The following is a 15,269-nucleotide window of genomic DNA, read 5'->3' as shown; positions in this document are numbered from 1 at the left end:
CATTCTGTGGATGCCGATTCCTGCTGCAGAGACCCTTGATGCTGTTTCGAAAACATCGTAGGTTGCTCGTACCTTGCGTTTTCTGCACTCCATGGCCCTTATGCACCAGTGGCATGAGGGTGTCCTGCTGTTTTTGAGGCAGATGCTCAGCAACCTCCTACACCTGCTTCCGGATGTCCTGCAAGTACTGCCTCATATAAAGCAGATAGGAAGCTATGCAGCAATGAGTATGACTCCCTGGAACACCTTTCTCCCAAGAGCATCCATCGCTCTGTGGTCTTTCCCTGGGGTGCCGAAGAATGGGTCCGAGAACAGTTGGCTCTCTTAAGAGCATATTCGACTACACCGACTGGTGGGGCAGCTGATGTTTATTGAATCTGACAGCCTTCTGGACGAGGTAGACCTCATCAGCTTTCTTGTGTTCGGGAGGTACTGTGAGGGGATGTTCCCATAGCCTCAGCAACTCCTTAAGGATATCGTGTACTGGGACCAGCATGATCTCCTTAGTAGGCTCCATGAACTGGAAGATCTCAAGCATTTTGTGCCTGGCATCCTCTTCCATCAGTAACTGAAATGGGATGGCTTCCGCCATCACTCTCACAAATACTGCGAAGGTTAAGTGCTCAAGCGGAGACTTCCTTCACTCTTCTGGAGGAGAAGAGTCTGAGGGGAGACACCCCCCCCCAGGGGTCCTAGGAATCCTCATCCTCACTGTAAGCAAAAGGGGGTGGGCCCTAGGCACTCGGTCTTCATCCAGAGGTGCAGGCACCAGCAGAACTGGACAGGGAGGCTACAAGCCTCTGCATCTCTGCCAGCCTGGGCAGAAGGTCCTCCTCCGAGGAACCGGCAAAGACCACCCTATCAGTAGGGGGAAGCTGCAAAACCACAACAGGTACAGAAGCTAGCCCAGGAACAAACGTTGGCTGGGTTGGTAATTCAGATAAGTGCATTGAGCTTCTCCTGCAGCAGTTCCAGGACAGATGGTACCAGCTCCGGTGCCGGCGGTGCCACAGGTCCAATGCCCTGCATCACCCATTCCCCTGCCAACTGGATTCACCGCTCCAGTTCCTCTCAAACAATGCTAATGCCAACACTGACTGGGAGGAAGGAGGAGTGGCCAGATCCTCTTTGGACCCACGAGGGGGATTGGGATTGGTGACTGGCATCAGGACCAATGAAGATCATTGCAGACCCCCAGCACAGATGGAGGACAGGCATTCTTAGCCACAGGGTCAATTTAGGGGCATCACAGCATGTGCTGGTACATCCCCGTACCTGGCACTGAGCATCAACGGGGACCGGTGCTGATGCTTCTTTGGCTTCCCTCAATGTTCAACCCAGTTCTTCCCCAGTGCCAAGACTGATGACGAGGAACCAGACATCCTCGACCTGGAGAAGCTCAACAGTGGTCAGTCTCTGGCGCCCCTAACCACTGATGGTACCACAGTCCCACTGATGGTGAGGTGTTCATTGGTGCTGGTCCAAGGTCCTTCAATGCTGATGCCGCTGGCTAGGTCTTCCTCTACCCGAAGAATTTCTCCATCTTGTTCAGCCAAAGACGACATTCCTTTGGGGGTCATCTGTGCGTACTGGCAGCAACCCCTGGATGTCATGCGATGCCCTCAGGCAGAGGACACAGTACAGGATTTCTGCACTGTCTTACAAACACTAATATTTTCTAACTTAGATTACTGCAACTCCCTATTACTAGGCCTACCCTCAGGACTATTAAAACCACTAAAGTTATTACAAAATGCCTCAGCTAGACGCTTACTAGGGACAAGGAAATCTGACCACATCACTCCCTTGCTGATAGCACTGCACTGGCTTCTTATACAATCCAGAATTCATTATAAAGTATTAACTAATTTTTAATATCATCAACAACATTAACCCATGACACTTTAACCATACACACCGCAGAGAGCCCTAAGATCGCACAACAAAGGATTTCTAAAGGTGCCTACAACATGGAACACACACCTAACACAAATAAGAGACCGAATGTTTTCCATAGGGGGCCCCAAGTTGTGGAACTCTCTTCCACAGTCGATATGTCTGATAACAGAAAGAAAGAGTTTCAAATGTGAACAGAAAACATGGCGCTCTAGAAATGCATATGATTTAACGTAAAATACCAATATGCCGATAACTTCACTGTCAGAACCATAGATAATGTTAGTAGAATGAGCAATAACTATTGAGCAATGTAAAGTATAACATGACAATATACTGATTATTACATGAAGGATAATGAAATAGAAATTATAGATTACAATCAACTATGATAGCACCCGAGTTAACTTGTACTTGACCTAGAATATGTATTTGCTGTTGTGTTGACCTAGAATATGAATGCTGATTTTGTAAACCGTTGTGATCTCCTTTTGGAACAACGGTATATAAAACACATAAATAAGTAAACGAATAAATAAACAAACAAACAGACAGACAAATTTTCCTTGTCGGGGGCTCCATCTGATGATGTTACCCATGTGTGAGGACTACCATTCCTGCTTGTCCTTGGAGAAACGATAAACCTTTCCAAACAACCCTTCCATTGAAAATGTTGAAAAGAACCGGTGCCAGGACCAATCCCTGAGGCACATCACTTGTAACAACCACCTCCTCAGAGAAAACTCCATTTACCACTACCCTTTGTCACTTCCCACTCAGCCCGTTTCTAACCCAGTCAGTCACTCTAGGATCCATACCAAGGGCGCACAATTTATTTATAAGTCTTCTGTGCAGAACCATGTCAAAGCCCTTGAAGTCCAAGTACACTACCATCTAGTGCACTCCCCTTGATCCAACTCTCGTAACCCAAAGAAATTGATCAGATTCGTGTGACAAGGTTTACTTCTAGTAAAACCCTGCTGCCTTGGATCTTGCAATCCACTGGATTCCAAAATTTGCACTCTCCTGTTTTAGCAGCGATTCCGTTGGCTTGTTCATCACAGAGGTCAGATTAATTGGCCTGTAGTTCCCAGCCTCCTCCTTACTTCCACTTTTATGAACAAGAACAACACACGCCCTTTTCCAGTCCTCCGGAATACATTAGACTCTGAGGAAGTATTGAAAAAGTCAGGCAGCGGAGCTGACAGGACATCTTGGTATCCTCGGATGTACCCAGCGAGCTCCTCAGGAGCGAGTTTTACCTCACTTCCAATCTTATTTGTTTGTTTTAGGTGGTCCTGCTTCCATAGTGAACACTGAACAGAAATATTTATTAAGCAAGTTTCCTTTTTCCTCAACAGCCTTTCCGTATTTCTCCGCTCCACCTTTGAGTCTCACAATACCACTTTTGCACGTCCTTCTAAGTCTTGTCTTCATGTTTTACTGTATTTGTTTTATTTCTTCTATTTGACTGCTTTCCCAGCTTCTCTATTGTCGCCTGTCTTCCTCTTCTGCCATCTCTTGTAGTTTATGAATGCGAACATTTTCTCAGTTACCTTTTTTTCTTTAGAAAGTCTCTTTTTCTTCTTCCCTTTACATTCCTAACAAAAAGATGAATTGCCCTTCTGATAGCTCCTTTTCGTTTAGTTTTGCCCAAAGTCCTTCCCCCTAGATTTACCCATCCAGCTATTAATTCCTTGACATACTGTAGGAAACTGCTTATTGTGCTTGTCTACCATTATACATGCAAGACAGACACACAATACACAAAATCCTAAATTAATGCCAACAGATAAGGGCCACTTGGGTCTATTTAGTCTGCCATAAATGCTACTTAATCTCTGGTCTCTTATCTTCTCTTGCTATTCAGGTCTTTTGTGTCTCTCTCATGCATACTTGACTCCTACACCTCATACATTGAAGTATTCTCTCACATGCCTCTGAGCCGCTGTCTCCTTCTAGTATCATATGATAGCTCCCTGTCCTTGACTTTCTTGTTGTAGAAAATATTACCTTTCGGTACCTTACTGAAGTCTGCTACATATTTGCATTTTTCAATCATATATCCCATTTCTTTCTTTTATTCTAGAGAGCACATCTTTAGCTCATTTACCCTCTGTAGCAATAAGAACATAAGAACATAAGAAATTGCCATGCTGGGTCAGACCAAGGGTCCATCAAGCCCAGCATCCTGTTTCCAACAGAGGCCAAACAAGGCAACAAGAACCTGGCAATTACATAGAAACATAGAAATGACGGCAGAAAAAGACCAATCGGCCCATCTAGTCTGCCCAGCAAGCTCCCACACTTATTTTCCCAGACTTATCTGTTTCACCAACCACCAACTTCAGGGCTCTTCTTGGTAACTGTTTGATTTAAATTTCCTGCCATCCCCTGTCATTGATGCAGAGAGGAATGTTGGAGTTGCATCAAAGGTGAGCATAAGGCTTATGGTTAAGGGTAGTAACCGCCAAACACTAAGAAGATCCCATGCTACTGATGCAATTAACAGCAGTGGCTATTCCCTAAGTAAACTTGATTAATAGCCGTTAATGGACTTCACCTCCAAGAACTTATCTAAACCTTTTTTGAACCCAGCTACACTAACTGCACTAACCACATCCTCTGGCAACAAATTCCAGAGCTTTATTGTGTGAATTTTCTCAGATTAGTCTTAAATGTGCTACTTGCTAACTTCATGGAATGCCCCCTAGTCCTTCTATTATTCGAAAGTGAAAATAACCGAGTCACATCTACTCGTTCAAGACCTCTCATGATCTTAAAGACCTCTATCATATCCCCCCTCAGCCGTCTCTTCTCCAAGCTGAACAGCCTTAACCTCTTCAGTTGTTCCATCCCCTTTATCATTTTGGTTGCCTTTCTCTGTACCTTCTCCATTGCAACTATATCTTTTTTTGAGATGCGGCAACCAGAATTGTACACAGTATTCAAGATGCGGTCTCACCATGGAGCGATATAGAGGCATTATGACATTTTCCATTTTATTAACCATTCTCTTCCTAATAATTCCTAACATTCTGTTTGCTTTTTTGACTGCTGCAGCACACTGAGCCGACGATTTTAAAGTATTATCCACTATGATGCCTAGATCTCTTTCCTGGGTGGTAGCTCCTAATATGGAACCCAACATCGTGTAACTACAGCATGGGTTATTTTTCCCTATATGCATCACTTGCACTTGTCCACATTAAATTTCATCTGCCATTTGGATGCCCAATCTTCCAGTCTCACAAGGTCCTCCTGCAATTTATCACAGTCCGCTCGTGATTTAACTACTCTGAATAATTTTGTATCATCCGCAAATTTGATAACCTCACTCGTATTCCTTTCCAGATCATTTATAAATATATTGAAAAGCACCGGTCCAAGTACAGATCCCTGAGGCACTCCACTGTTTACCCTTTTCCACTGAGAAAATTTGACCATTTAATCCTACTCTCTGTTTCCTGTCTTTTAACCAGTTTGTAATCCAAGAAAGGACATCGCCTCCTATCCCATGACTTTTTAGTTTTCTTAGAAGCCTTTCATTAGAGGGACTTTGTCAAATGCCTTCTGAAAATCCAAATACACTACATCTACCAGTTCACCTTTATCCACATGTTTATTAACTCCTTCAAAAAAATGAAGCAGATTTGTTAGGCAAGACTTCCCTTGGGTAAATCCTTGTTGACTATGTTCCATTAAACAATGTCTTTCTATATGCTCTACAATTTTGATCTTGAGAATAAGTTTCCACTATTTTTCCTGGCACTGAAGTCAGAATGTTGGGAATTATTAGAAAAGGAATGATGAATAAAACGGAAAATGTCATAATGCCTCTGTATCGCTCCATGGTGAGACCGCACCTTGAATACTGTGTACAATTCTGGTCGCCGCATCTCAAAAAAGATATAATTGCAATGGAGAAGGTGCAGAGAAGGGCTACCAAAATGATAAGGGGAATGGAACTCCTCCCCTATGAGGAAAAACTAAAGAGGTTAGGACTTTTCAGCTTGAAGAAGAGACGACTGAGGGGGGATATGATAGAGGTGTTTAAAATCTTGAGAGGTCTAGAACGGGTAGATGTGAATCGGTTATTTACTCTTTCGGATAGTAGAAAGACTAGGGGGCACTCCATGAAGTTAGCATGGGGCACATTTAAAACTAATCGGAGAAAGTTCTTTTTTACTCAACGCACAATTAAACTCTGGAATTTGTTGCCAGAGAATGTGGTTCGTGCAGTTAGTATAGCTGTGTTTAAAAAAGGATTGGATAAGTTCTTGGAGGAGAAGTCCATTACCTGCTATTAAGTTCACTTAGAGAATAGCCACTGCCATTAGCAATGGTTACATGGAATAGACTTAGTTTTTGGGTACTTGCCAGGTTCTTATGGCCTGGATTGGCCACTGTTGGAAACAGGATGCTGGGCTTGATGGACCCTTGATCTGACCCAGTATGGAAAAAAAAAAAAAAAAAGAATCAAAACTGGTCTATTGTTACCCGGATCGCCCTTGGAGCCTTTTTTAAATATTGGGGTTACATTGGCCACCCTCCAGTCTTCAGGTACAATGGATGATTTTAATGATAGGTTACAAATTGTAACTAATAGATCAGAAATTTCATTTTTTAGTTCCTTCAGTACCCTAGGATGCATACCATCCGGTCCAGGTGATTTGCTACTCTTTAGTTTGTCAATCTGGCCTACTACATCTTCCATGTTCACAGTGATTTTGTTCAGTTCGTCTGACTCATCACCCCTGAAAACCATCTCTGGAACTGGTATCTCCCCAACATCCTCATTAGTAAACATGGAAGCAAAGAATTCATTTAGACTTTCTGCAATGGCCTTATCTTCCCTAAGAGCTCCTTTAACCCCTCTGTCATCTAATGGTCCAACCGACTCCCTCACAGGTTTCTTGCTTCGGATATATTTAAGAAAGTTTTTATTATGAGTTTTTGCCTATATGGTCAATCTCATTTCAAATTCTCTCTTCGCCTGTCTTACCAATGTTTTACACTTAACGGGACAATGCTTATGTTTTATCCTATTTTCTTCAGATGGATCCTTCTTCCAATTTTTGAAGGATTTTTTTTGGCTAAAATAGCCTCTTTCACCTCACCTTTTCACCATGCCGGTAATCGTTTTGCCTTCCTTCCACCTTTCTTAATGTGTGGAATACATATGGACTGCGCCTCTAGGATTGTATTTTAAAACAATGCCCAAGCCTGTTGAACACTTTTAACCTTTGTAGCTGCTCCTTTCAGATTTTTTTCTAACTATTTTCCTCATTTTATCAAAGTTTCCCTTTTGAAAGTTTAGTGTTAGAGCTGCAGATTTACTTATTGTCCCCCTTCCAGTTATTAGTTTAAATTAGATCATGTTATGATCACTATTGCCAAGCGACCCCACCACCATTACCTCTCTCACCAAATCCTGCGTTCCACTAAGAATTAAATCTAAAATAGCTCCCTCTCTTGTTGGTTCCTGAACCAATTGCTTCATGATTTATTGTGCAGCCAAACATTTTCAAGGCCCATCTTTGAATCAGTGCCACATTATCAAAATCTTTTGAAAGACAAACTTGTTGAATTTATCTAATTTGCCTTAAAAAATAATTGGCCCTGGAGTTTCCTCTCCTATGCTTCCAACCCAATTGGAATTTATGCTTCCAACCCAATTGGAAATGGCCTCTGCTGAGACTTCATTCCCATCAGCCAAGCATTTTTCATCCCAATTTTTTTTTAACCTTCTCGCCATCTATGATAGCAATAGTCCTCACCTAGGAGCTGGAGAAGCCCCGAGACTGGTCAAATAGTGCAGAAGTTTTACAATGGCTGAAACTCCTTCCCCTACATCAATTGCAAGGGGCTGTAGTAGCTTCCCCCATAACATCTCCAGCCCAAGGCACAGAAGCCAGATGATGGCAAATCCAGTTTGCCCAGTTTTTATGATCTGATCAAAGCCAGGACTCCTGCATGGCAGTGTGCAGCACTAGCACTAGGGCACTGGGCTGGTCCTCCGTTTCTTCAAACTGGAAATTGCTGCAATTTAGATGAAGCAACTTTGCAGTATTTTTTTTATAATGCTGAAGTCACATATACTAATGATAAGAAACCCCTTTGGTGGCAAGTCTTATCATTAACAGGCAAGCTGACATCAGCAGGAGATGGTAATACAAAGGAGACCTTAGAAAAAAAGCAATAAATTTCAAAAGTCAAATATAGCTAAAAGGTCACACAGCATTGTACGTCATTCAGATTATGTCATATAGAAACGTCCACCCAATAACAATTAACCACAATCTATGTGGCTAGCTAGTGGCTCAGCTCCAGCTCCCACGTCAGCCGAGGCTGAGGATGTCTGTTATTGTGCACAATTAGGAGCCTGGCCCCCAGCAATGACTGGACTCAGGTAAGTTGGGAGGGGATACAAAATAGGGCAAGGTTTGATCTCTGTCCTGGCTACAATTGAGCTGGAAGCCCTAAGGAGTAGGAGTAAACTTCCAGGTCATGAAAAAATGTTAAAAAGTAATTGAATTAAAACTAAAAACTACATATTTTTCTACCTTTGTCTTTCTTTTCCTCACCGTACCTGTTCTCGGTCTTTCCTTTCCCCTTTGTTACATCTTCTCCTACTTTCTTTTACTTCTCTGGGTCTCTCCTTTGGCCTCCATTCCTCCTTCCCAGCTCACTTCTTAACCTCTCTCATCGTCTCATCTTTTTCTCTCACCATCTCTCATAACTTACCTGTTGGGATCTTTGGATAGCAGCATCTATCTGGTGCACCCGCTGCTCAATGGTGTCTCTAGCTGACTTGTACTGTTCATTGGCATCTAACACCAGCTTATCCAGTCCTTCACGGGCTCGCCATGGTACTAGAGCCAACAGAGCACTGCTAACCTCGTTCACTGTATCTAGAACAAGCCTGTACTCCATGACCTCCTTCTTCAGTTCCTGGAAAATTATGCATAAAACTCATTAAATCCATCCCTGTGCAAACAAGGTTTCCTGCATGCATTTAGGCAGATATGCACAATCTAGAAGAGGGGCAATTGTGTCATAGAAGATGCTATAAGAAAAATACAAGGAGACAGGAAGAAGTGTAATCTAGAGGTTAAAGCAATGGAAAATGCCTGCAATGTGTAGTTCCAATCCCCTGTACTGTTGTGTAATGTTGGACAATTTACTTCAGTGAGCACAATTTTGCTCTATTGTCTTTCAGCTTATCCTCTGCCAATTTCTATAAGATGTCTAACAGTGTATCTAAAAGACATACACAATATGGTCTCATCACATTGTATTCTCTTCCTTTGAATCGGTCACATATATACAATGTGCTAATTGTTACCTCCCTCTTCACTACTAGGTACGGTTTCTGCCCATGGTAAATCCCTTTCCTCTATGCCTGGCCAGTCATGGTGCCACTTGTTTCACTGAGAGCATCCTCTGAGCCATCGTTGTTTCTCACCTTCTGCCTCTGCTGGTACCTGAGCATCTGCTCTCCAACAGGAGACTGCTCTCCACTGGACATTAGTTCTTCGTCCACCTTCATCAGCCAGGTAAGCAGCTCATCATGTGTTGATTGGAATTTAGTAGCCAACTGCTGAGCTTGTTCCAGCATCCTTAGAGCCTTTAAACTGACAGATGCAATTTCTGAATACCGAGTCTTGATACCATCCAGTTTCTCCTGGATTAACACCACCTCATCACCTGAGGCAATAAGATATACATTTTGTTAGCAATGCATGTCCACCTCTATTCTCATGAGCTGACACTGAGTGATAACATCCCCACCTATTGTTCATGTTCTTCCCAAACTGCGGGAGAAGAGATCACGTTACTTTCCAAAGTAACTGCACTGAATAAAGCTGAATAAATCAGTCAATGCAAAAGTTCTTATTATGCTCTTGGCAAGGGAGTTGAGGTCTGTTCTTTAACCAAGTTCTTATTTCTAGAACGAAACAATACCTTCCTCAGCTGATGTGCTACATTTCCCGAGACTAGAAAACTATCAAGTGCAATTCCTGGGAAGCAGTGTATATCCCAATGCTTCTCTGTCACTAATGTTAATAAAAATATTCTAAAAGTACTGGTGCCAGGGTTCAGTATTTCAATGCTTTTCAATCTCTTCATTAGTGACATTATGGGAAGGGGGCAACAAACGTTTTGGGACACATTCTTTTAAAACTACTACAGCAACCATCAAGTTAATAGTCGGTAGCAGTCTCTAGACTTGGTCACCCTTATTGAACAGACTTCTTGATATTGGCTTAAGGGATCAGTCACCAAACTAAGTTTAAAACTTTTTTATTTGTATTTATTTATAACAGACAGAGCTTATCAAGTAAATTGGAAATTTTCCACCTCTCAAAGTATCAAGTTATACTGTGGTGTTAGTCAGGGCTCTGGACTATCTCATCTTCTTTTTAACCTTTACTTGGCACCACTTGCAACTTTAACTCAAAGTCTTGGTTTCTCTAATTATCTGATTGCTGATGATTTTTAGATTCTAGCCATTTGTGATCTCAATTCTACTGACTGTCAATTTTTAATAACTGTTTGACTAAAGCTCAAAGTTAATCTGTCAAAATCAGAGGCCATTTGGTTTCTTGGGAACAAAAATGTTAATCATCTACCTTCTTGCATTATGGCAGGAAATCTTATTCCAATTAAAGAGTTTATTCATGTAACATATAGAAACATAGAAGTGACGGCAGAAGAAGACCAAACGGCCCATCCAATCTGCCCAGCAAGCTTTCACACCTATTTGTTTTCATACTTATCTGTTACTCTGACAGCGGAGGTCAGGGCCCTTATTAGTAACTTTTTGGTTCCAATTCCCTTCCACCCCCACCATCGATGCAGACAGCAGTGCTGGAGCTGCATCTAAGTGAAGTATCTAGCTCATTGGTTTGGGGTAGTAACCGCCGTAATAAGCAAGCTACTCCCATTTGTTTAGCCTGCCTGTGCAATTCAGTCCTTGTTGGTTGTCTGAATATAAATCCTCTTTACTTCATTCCCCCCTGTCATTGAAGCAGTGAGCTGCACTGGATATGTAGTCCAAGTGAAGTATCAGGCTTAATTGATTCGGGGTAGTAGCCACCGTAACAAGCAAGCTACACCCATGCTTATTTGTTTACCCAGACTATGTAATTCATTCCTTGTAGGTTGATGCTGAATATAAATCATTTCTTCATTTTCTCTGCCGTTGAAGCAGAGAGCTATGCTGGATGTGCATTGAAATTGGAATAAGATTAGGTATTAGGTTTCTGGCTAGTCATCCTTGAATTTTTCTACCTTCTTCCATTATGGCAGGAAATCTTATTCCAATTAAAGAGTCTATTCATGTATTAGGTTTCTGGCTAGACATCCTTGGCTAGCTCCCCTATGAGGAAAGGCTGAAGAGGTTAGGGCTGTTCAGCTTGGAGAAGAGATGGCTGAGGGGGGATATGATAGAGGTCTTTAAGATCATGAGAGGTCTTGAACGAGTAGATGTGAATCAGTTATTTACACTTTCGGATAATAGAAGGACTAGGGGGCACTCCATGAAGTTAGCAAGTAGCACATTTAAGACTAATCGGAGAAAATTCTTTTTCACTCAACGCACAATAAAGCTCTGGAATTTGTTGCCAGAGGATGTGGTTAGTGCAGTTAGTGTAGCTGGGTTCAAAAAAGGTTTGGATAAGTTCTTGGAGGAGAAGTCCATTACCTGCTATTAATCAAGTTTACTTAGGGAATAGCCACTGCCATTAATTGCATCAGTAGCATGAGATCTTCTTAGTGTTTGGATAATTGCCAGGTTCTTATGGCCTGGATTGGCCTCTGTTGGAAACAGGATGCTGGGCTTGATGGACCCTTGGTCTGACCCAGCCTCATGGCAGGGAGCTACCCAGGCGTGATCTGGCAGCAGCAGATGGCCCTAGCAGCTCCTTCTCCCAAAGTCATTTAGCAAGCTTGCGAGCAGACATCCCAAGGGTTCTTCTCCTCTCCCACCAGTCTGTCCTCAACCCTACTACCCTTAAACTCCCCACCCTGTTACTAGAATACTGATGCTAATCTTTGGAAACAGCTGGAAGGAGGGGGGAAATAAGCCCATCAGCTACAAAATAGGCAGAAAAGGAATAAAAACCGTGGAGGATCCAAGGCAGGCAAGGAGAGGAGTGAGAAAGTACTAGAGTAGTGGTGGGTTTTATTTTGCTGTTTAACCAATAACACCTTTTTTTTTTTTTTTTGCATAAGGATGCTTGTTGAATGTTTATTAGTAATTATTTACCGTATTACTATGTCACACAACCAGAATAAGGAGCCCAATCAAGTTTCAGAAATCCTTTCAGGACAACAGAACTTAAGCTTGAAAACAGAGGACAATTTTCAGAGCAGATTTCCTGCGCAAACACTATGGCCTGGATTTTCTGTTCACAGAACTTAGAAAATCCGGTGGTAATGAGGGGGCGAAGCCCGGCAGCGATCGCACCTCTGTGGTACGATCGCTGCCAGCTTTTGCAAACCAATAGCGCCACCGTGAAAGGTGATGCTATTGGCCGCGTTACTGACTGCGTTAAGGCTCCTTACCTTTTCACCGTCAGCGATGTCTTCATGGCGTCCGCCCTGGTGCCGCCCAGACTCCTCCCCTTCTGGTGCGGACGCCGCCCAGAACCCATCCCTTTTCGCGTGCGTTACCTTTGGAAAATGACCCCCTATGTTTGAAAATCACTTCTCCCCTGAGCATGTGTTTATGGGAAGGAAAGCACACATGGGGGCTCATTGTGTAATCTCTCTGTCTATCCTCACCACAGGGAGTCTCCCTTTGAAATTAAATTTGCAGGCCCGGGGTACATAAAGTCTGCCCATACTCTCCCTTTGAAAATTATCCCATGCAAAGTATCAGTGCACATGTGCATGAGTGCCCATCCCCAGGAACGCCTCCTGCTCATGCAAGGACCATTTCTGCAAGCAAAGCTCGTGTGTACACACAGAACATTTGGAAATTACACACATTAGGCATCCCATTTACTAAAGGGTGCAGAGCTGCCAGGACAAGAATCACTTTTTACTTGTGAGAAGAGGAATTTACAATTGGCACCAATCTCTACCTCTTACCTGTAGTTTGTTTTAAAAGGGCTTGTCCATTTCTAATGGCTTGATCTACATTCTTCTTCCTATTCACAATCTCTTCATTTAGGGCCTAAAAGAAATTTCACAGATGAGTACCAAAGCCTTCATAATAAACTGTTGCCAAAAAAGCTGGAAAAAAATTCCTTATGTGGCCAAGATTTCACATTGAGCCTGTTCTGGAGAGAGGAGCACTATTCTTAGAAGCTGTGCCTTCAATTCATCCAACAAACATTTCCACCTTGCTGACTGCCTTAACTTCTCCCTTTGATTCTGTAGTAGTCATTCAGATTCAAACAGTATCAAGGGGATTGTTTCATGGCTAGGATTTGTATTTACTCACCTTTTCAAATCCGAGCTCAAGGTGAGTTACATTTCAGGTTCAGTAGGGTTATTTCCCTGTCTCCAGAGTAAGTTTGCACCTGAGACAATGGAAGTGACTTGCTCAAGGTTACATGGACATTTAGTAGGATTTAAACTAGGACTTCCTTGGTTCTTAGTCCATTGCTCTAACCATTAAGCTACTTCTTCACTAAGTTTTATTTTCTGTACATTTCATTGTACATCACATTGGTTTATATATGGATTTAATTTATTTATTTAGGCGTTTTATGTACCGTCGTTCCAGAATAAGATCACAACGGTTTACAAAATCATCGATCATATTCTTAACAATCACATTCTGAGCCAGCGTTCATAATCTGGGTGAAAACCACATCAGATATCTGTTCTTATTCTACCCCTACGTCTCATTCAATCCCTACACATTCTACCTTCCCTCCCTCTCCCCCCCCCCTAGGTTCCTCTGCCCCCTTCTCTTTTCAAACTCTACTCAAATTTATTTAATATGTCATCGCCTCATATTGGATATGTATATACTGTTATATTATTTTATTTTATATATATTAGTAAAGCTTATTCTTAACATTTAACATTCAATGTTACTTTCCCTCCTTATATCCCCCCACTTACCCCCCCCTCAATTGTTCTTTTGTTAATTTGTTATAAATTGTCGATATAACTCTGTTCGATGTAAAACGCCTCCCCAGGCGTCTGTTTGCGTTACAATGTGAACCGATGTGATATCCCTGATGAATGTCGGTCTATAAAAAATTTTAAATAAATAAATAAATAAATAAAATAAATGTTCTTAATTATTCTTGGTCAACATGACAGTGGATTTATAGACTTCATAATCGTACATTTTCAAAGTCAGCATTACAGCAAATGCAAATTCTAATTCTACTACCTGTGCACTTTACTTATTGATCCCTTCACTACCATTGTCTCTTGTATTGACGAAGAGGTTTTAAGTAGATTGGTGTTTTATGTTAAAATGTAAGCTTTTCTAAAGAGCCATGTTTTCAGATCACGTTTGAAAGATGTGTTGACTTCATTTTGGAATGTTACTTTCTGAATTGGGCATAGGGTGTCCGCTCCTTCATTAATGATTTTATCTCAGGAGTCAAAGGATGAGGAGGCATTATCATGATCAAATTCATTTATTTTCTTTTAAATTGTTTCTTCAAATATTTCCGGTTCTTTTTTTCTGTATGTGAAGGATTATGATGCACATTTATTTGTTGTGTGGTGAGGAGAGTTATTTCTGCTTTTATTAGTTGGTGATCAGACCAAGGTAATACTTTGTGGAAAGAACTGATTACACAGTTACTGTGATTGGCGAAAATTAAGTCAAGAATGTGTCCTGCTTAATGAGTAGGCTTGGTTATAAATTGAGTCCAGCCCATGGCTTCCATCATACAGTATAGGGAAATTGGTTCTTACCTGCTAATTTTCATTCCTGGAATACTACAGATCATTCCAGACCAGTGGGTTGTGCATCCCTACCAGCAGATGGAGACAGAGAACACAACTTTGGACACTGCTACATAAGAGACAGTGCCACCTGCAGTCCCTCAGTACCTGCCTGTACCCAAGCTCCAACAATAAACAGCAACTAAGGGGCAACCTGGCTCAAAGGTTGGACCCTTCCCAACTAACCAGAAATCTAGGTCGCCCGGAAACAACAAAACATAACTGGAAACCCATTGGCCCTGCTTTATGATAATAATACAAACCAATTATTTCTTCAGATTATTAAAGTTCAGCAGGATGTCTTTCAGAGTCAGAACAAGGTGGTGCTCTGGAATGATCTGCTGTATTACAGGAACGAAAATTAGCAGGTAAGAACCAATTTTCCTTTCCTGTACATACTCAGATCATTCCAGACCAGTGGGATGTACCAAGCCACCCTATACTAG

General features: G+C 42.0%; 1 protein-coding gene across 4 annotated transcripts in view; it reads right to left on the bottom strand.

The window, feature by feature from the left end:
- MACF1 (microtubule actin crosslinking factor 1) overlaps window positions 1-15,269 on the bottom strand; it is a 513,108-nt gene that overhangs the window by 137,298 nt on the left and 360,541 nt on the right. For all 4 annotated transcript variants that reach the window (XM_029570961.1, XM_029570962.1, XM_029570959.1 and 1 more), the window contains 3 exons: window positions 12,997-13,081; window positions 9,365-9,606; window positions 8,644-8,850 (listed from right to left, as the gene is read on the bottom strand). In XM_029570961.1, coding sequence (XP_029426821.1) covers window positions 8,644-8,850; window positions 9,365-9,606; window positions 12,997-13,081 — 534 coding nt within the window. The remainder of the gene's footprint in view (window positions 1-8,643; window positions 8,851-9,364; window positions 9,607-12,996; window positions 13,082-15,269) is intronic.

This window comes from Rhinatrema bivittatum, chromosome 11 (assembly GCF_901001135.1).
Source record: "Rhinatrema bivittatum chromosome 11, aRhiBiv1.1, whole genome shotgun sequence".
NCBI classification, from domain to species: domain Eukaryota; kingdom Metazoa; phylum Chordata; class Amphibia; order Gymnophiona; family Rhinatrematidae; genus Rhinatrema; species Rhinatrema bivittatum.
The sequence above is the reverse complement of the archived record's forward strand: the minus strand, read 5'-3'. Positions and strand labels throughout refer to the sequence as shown.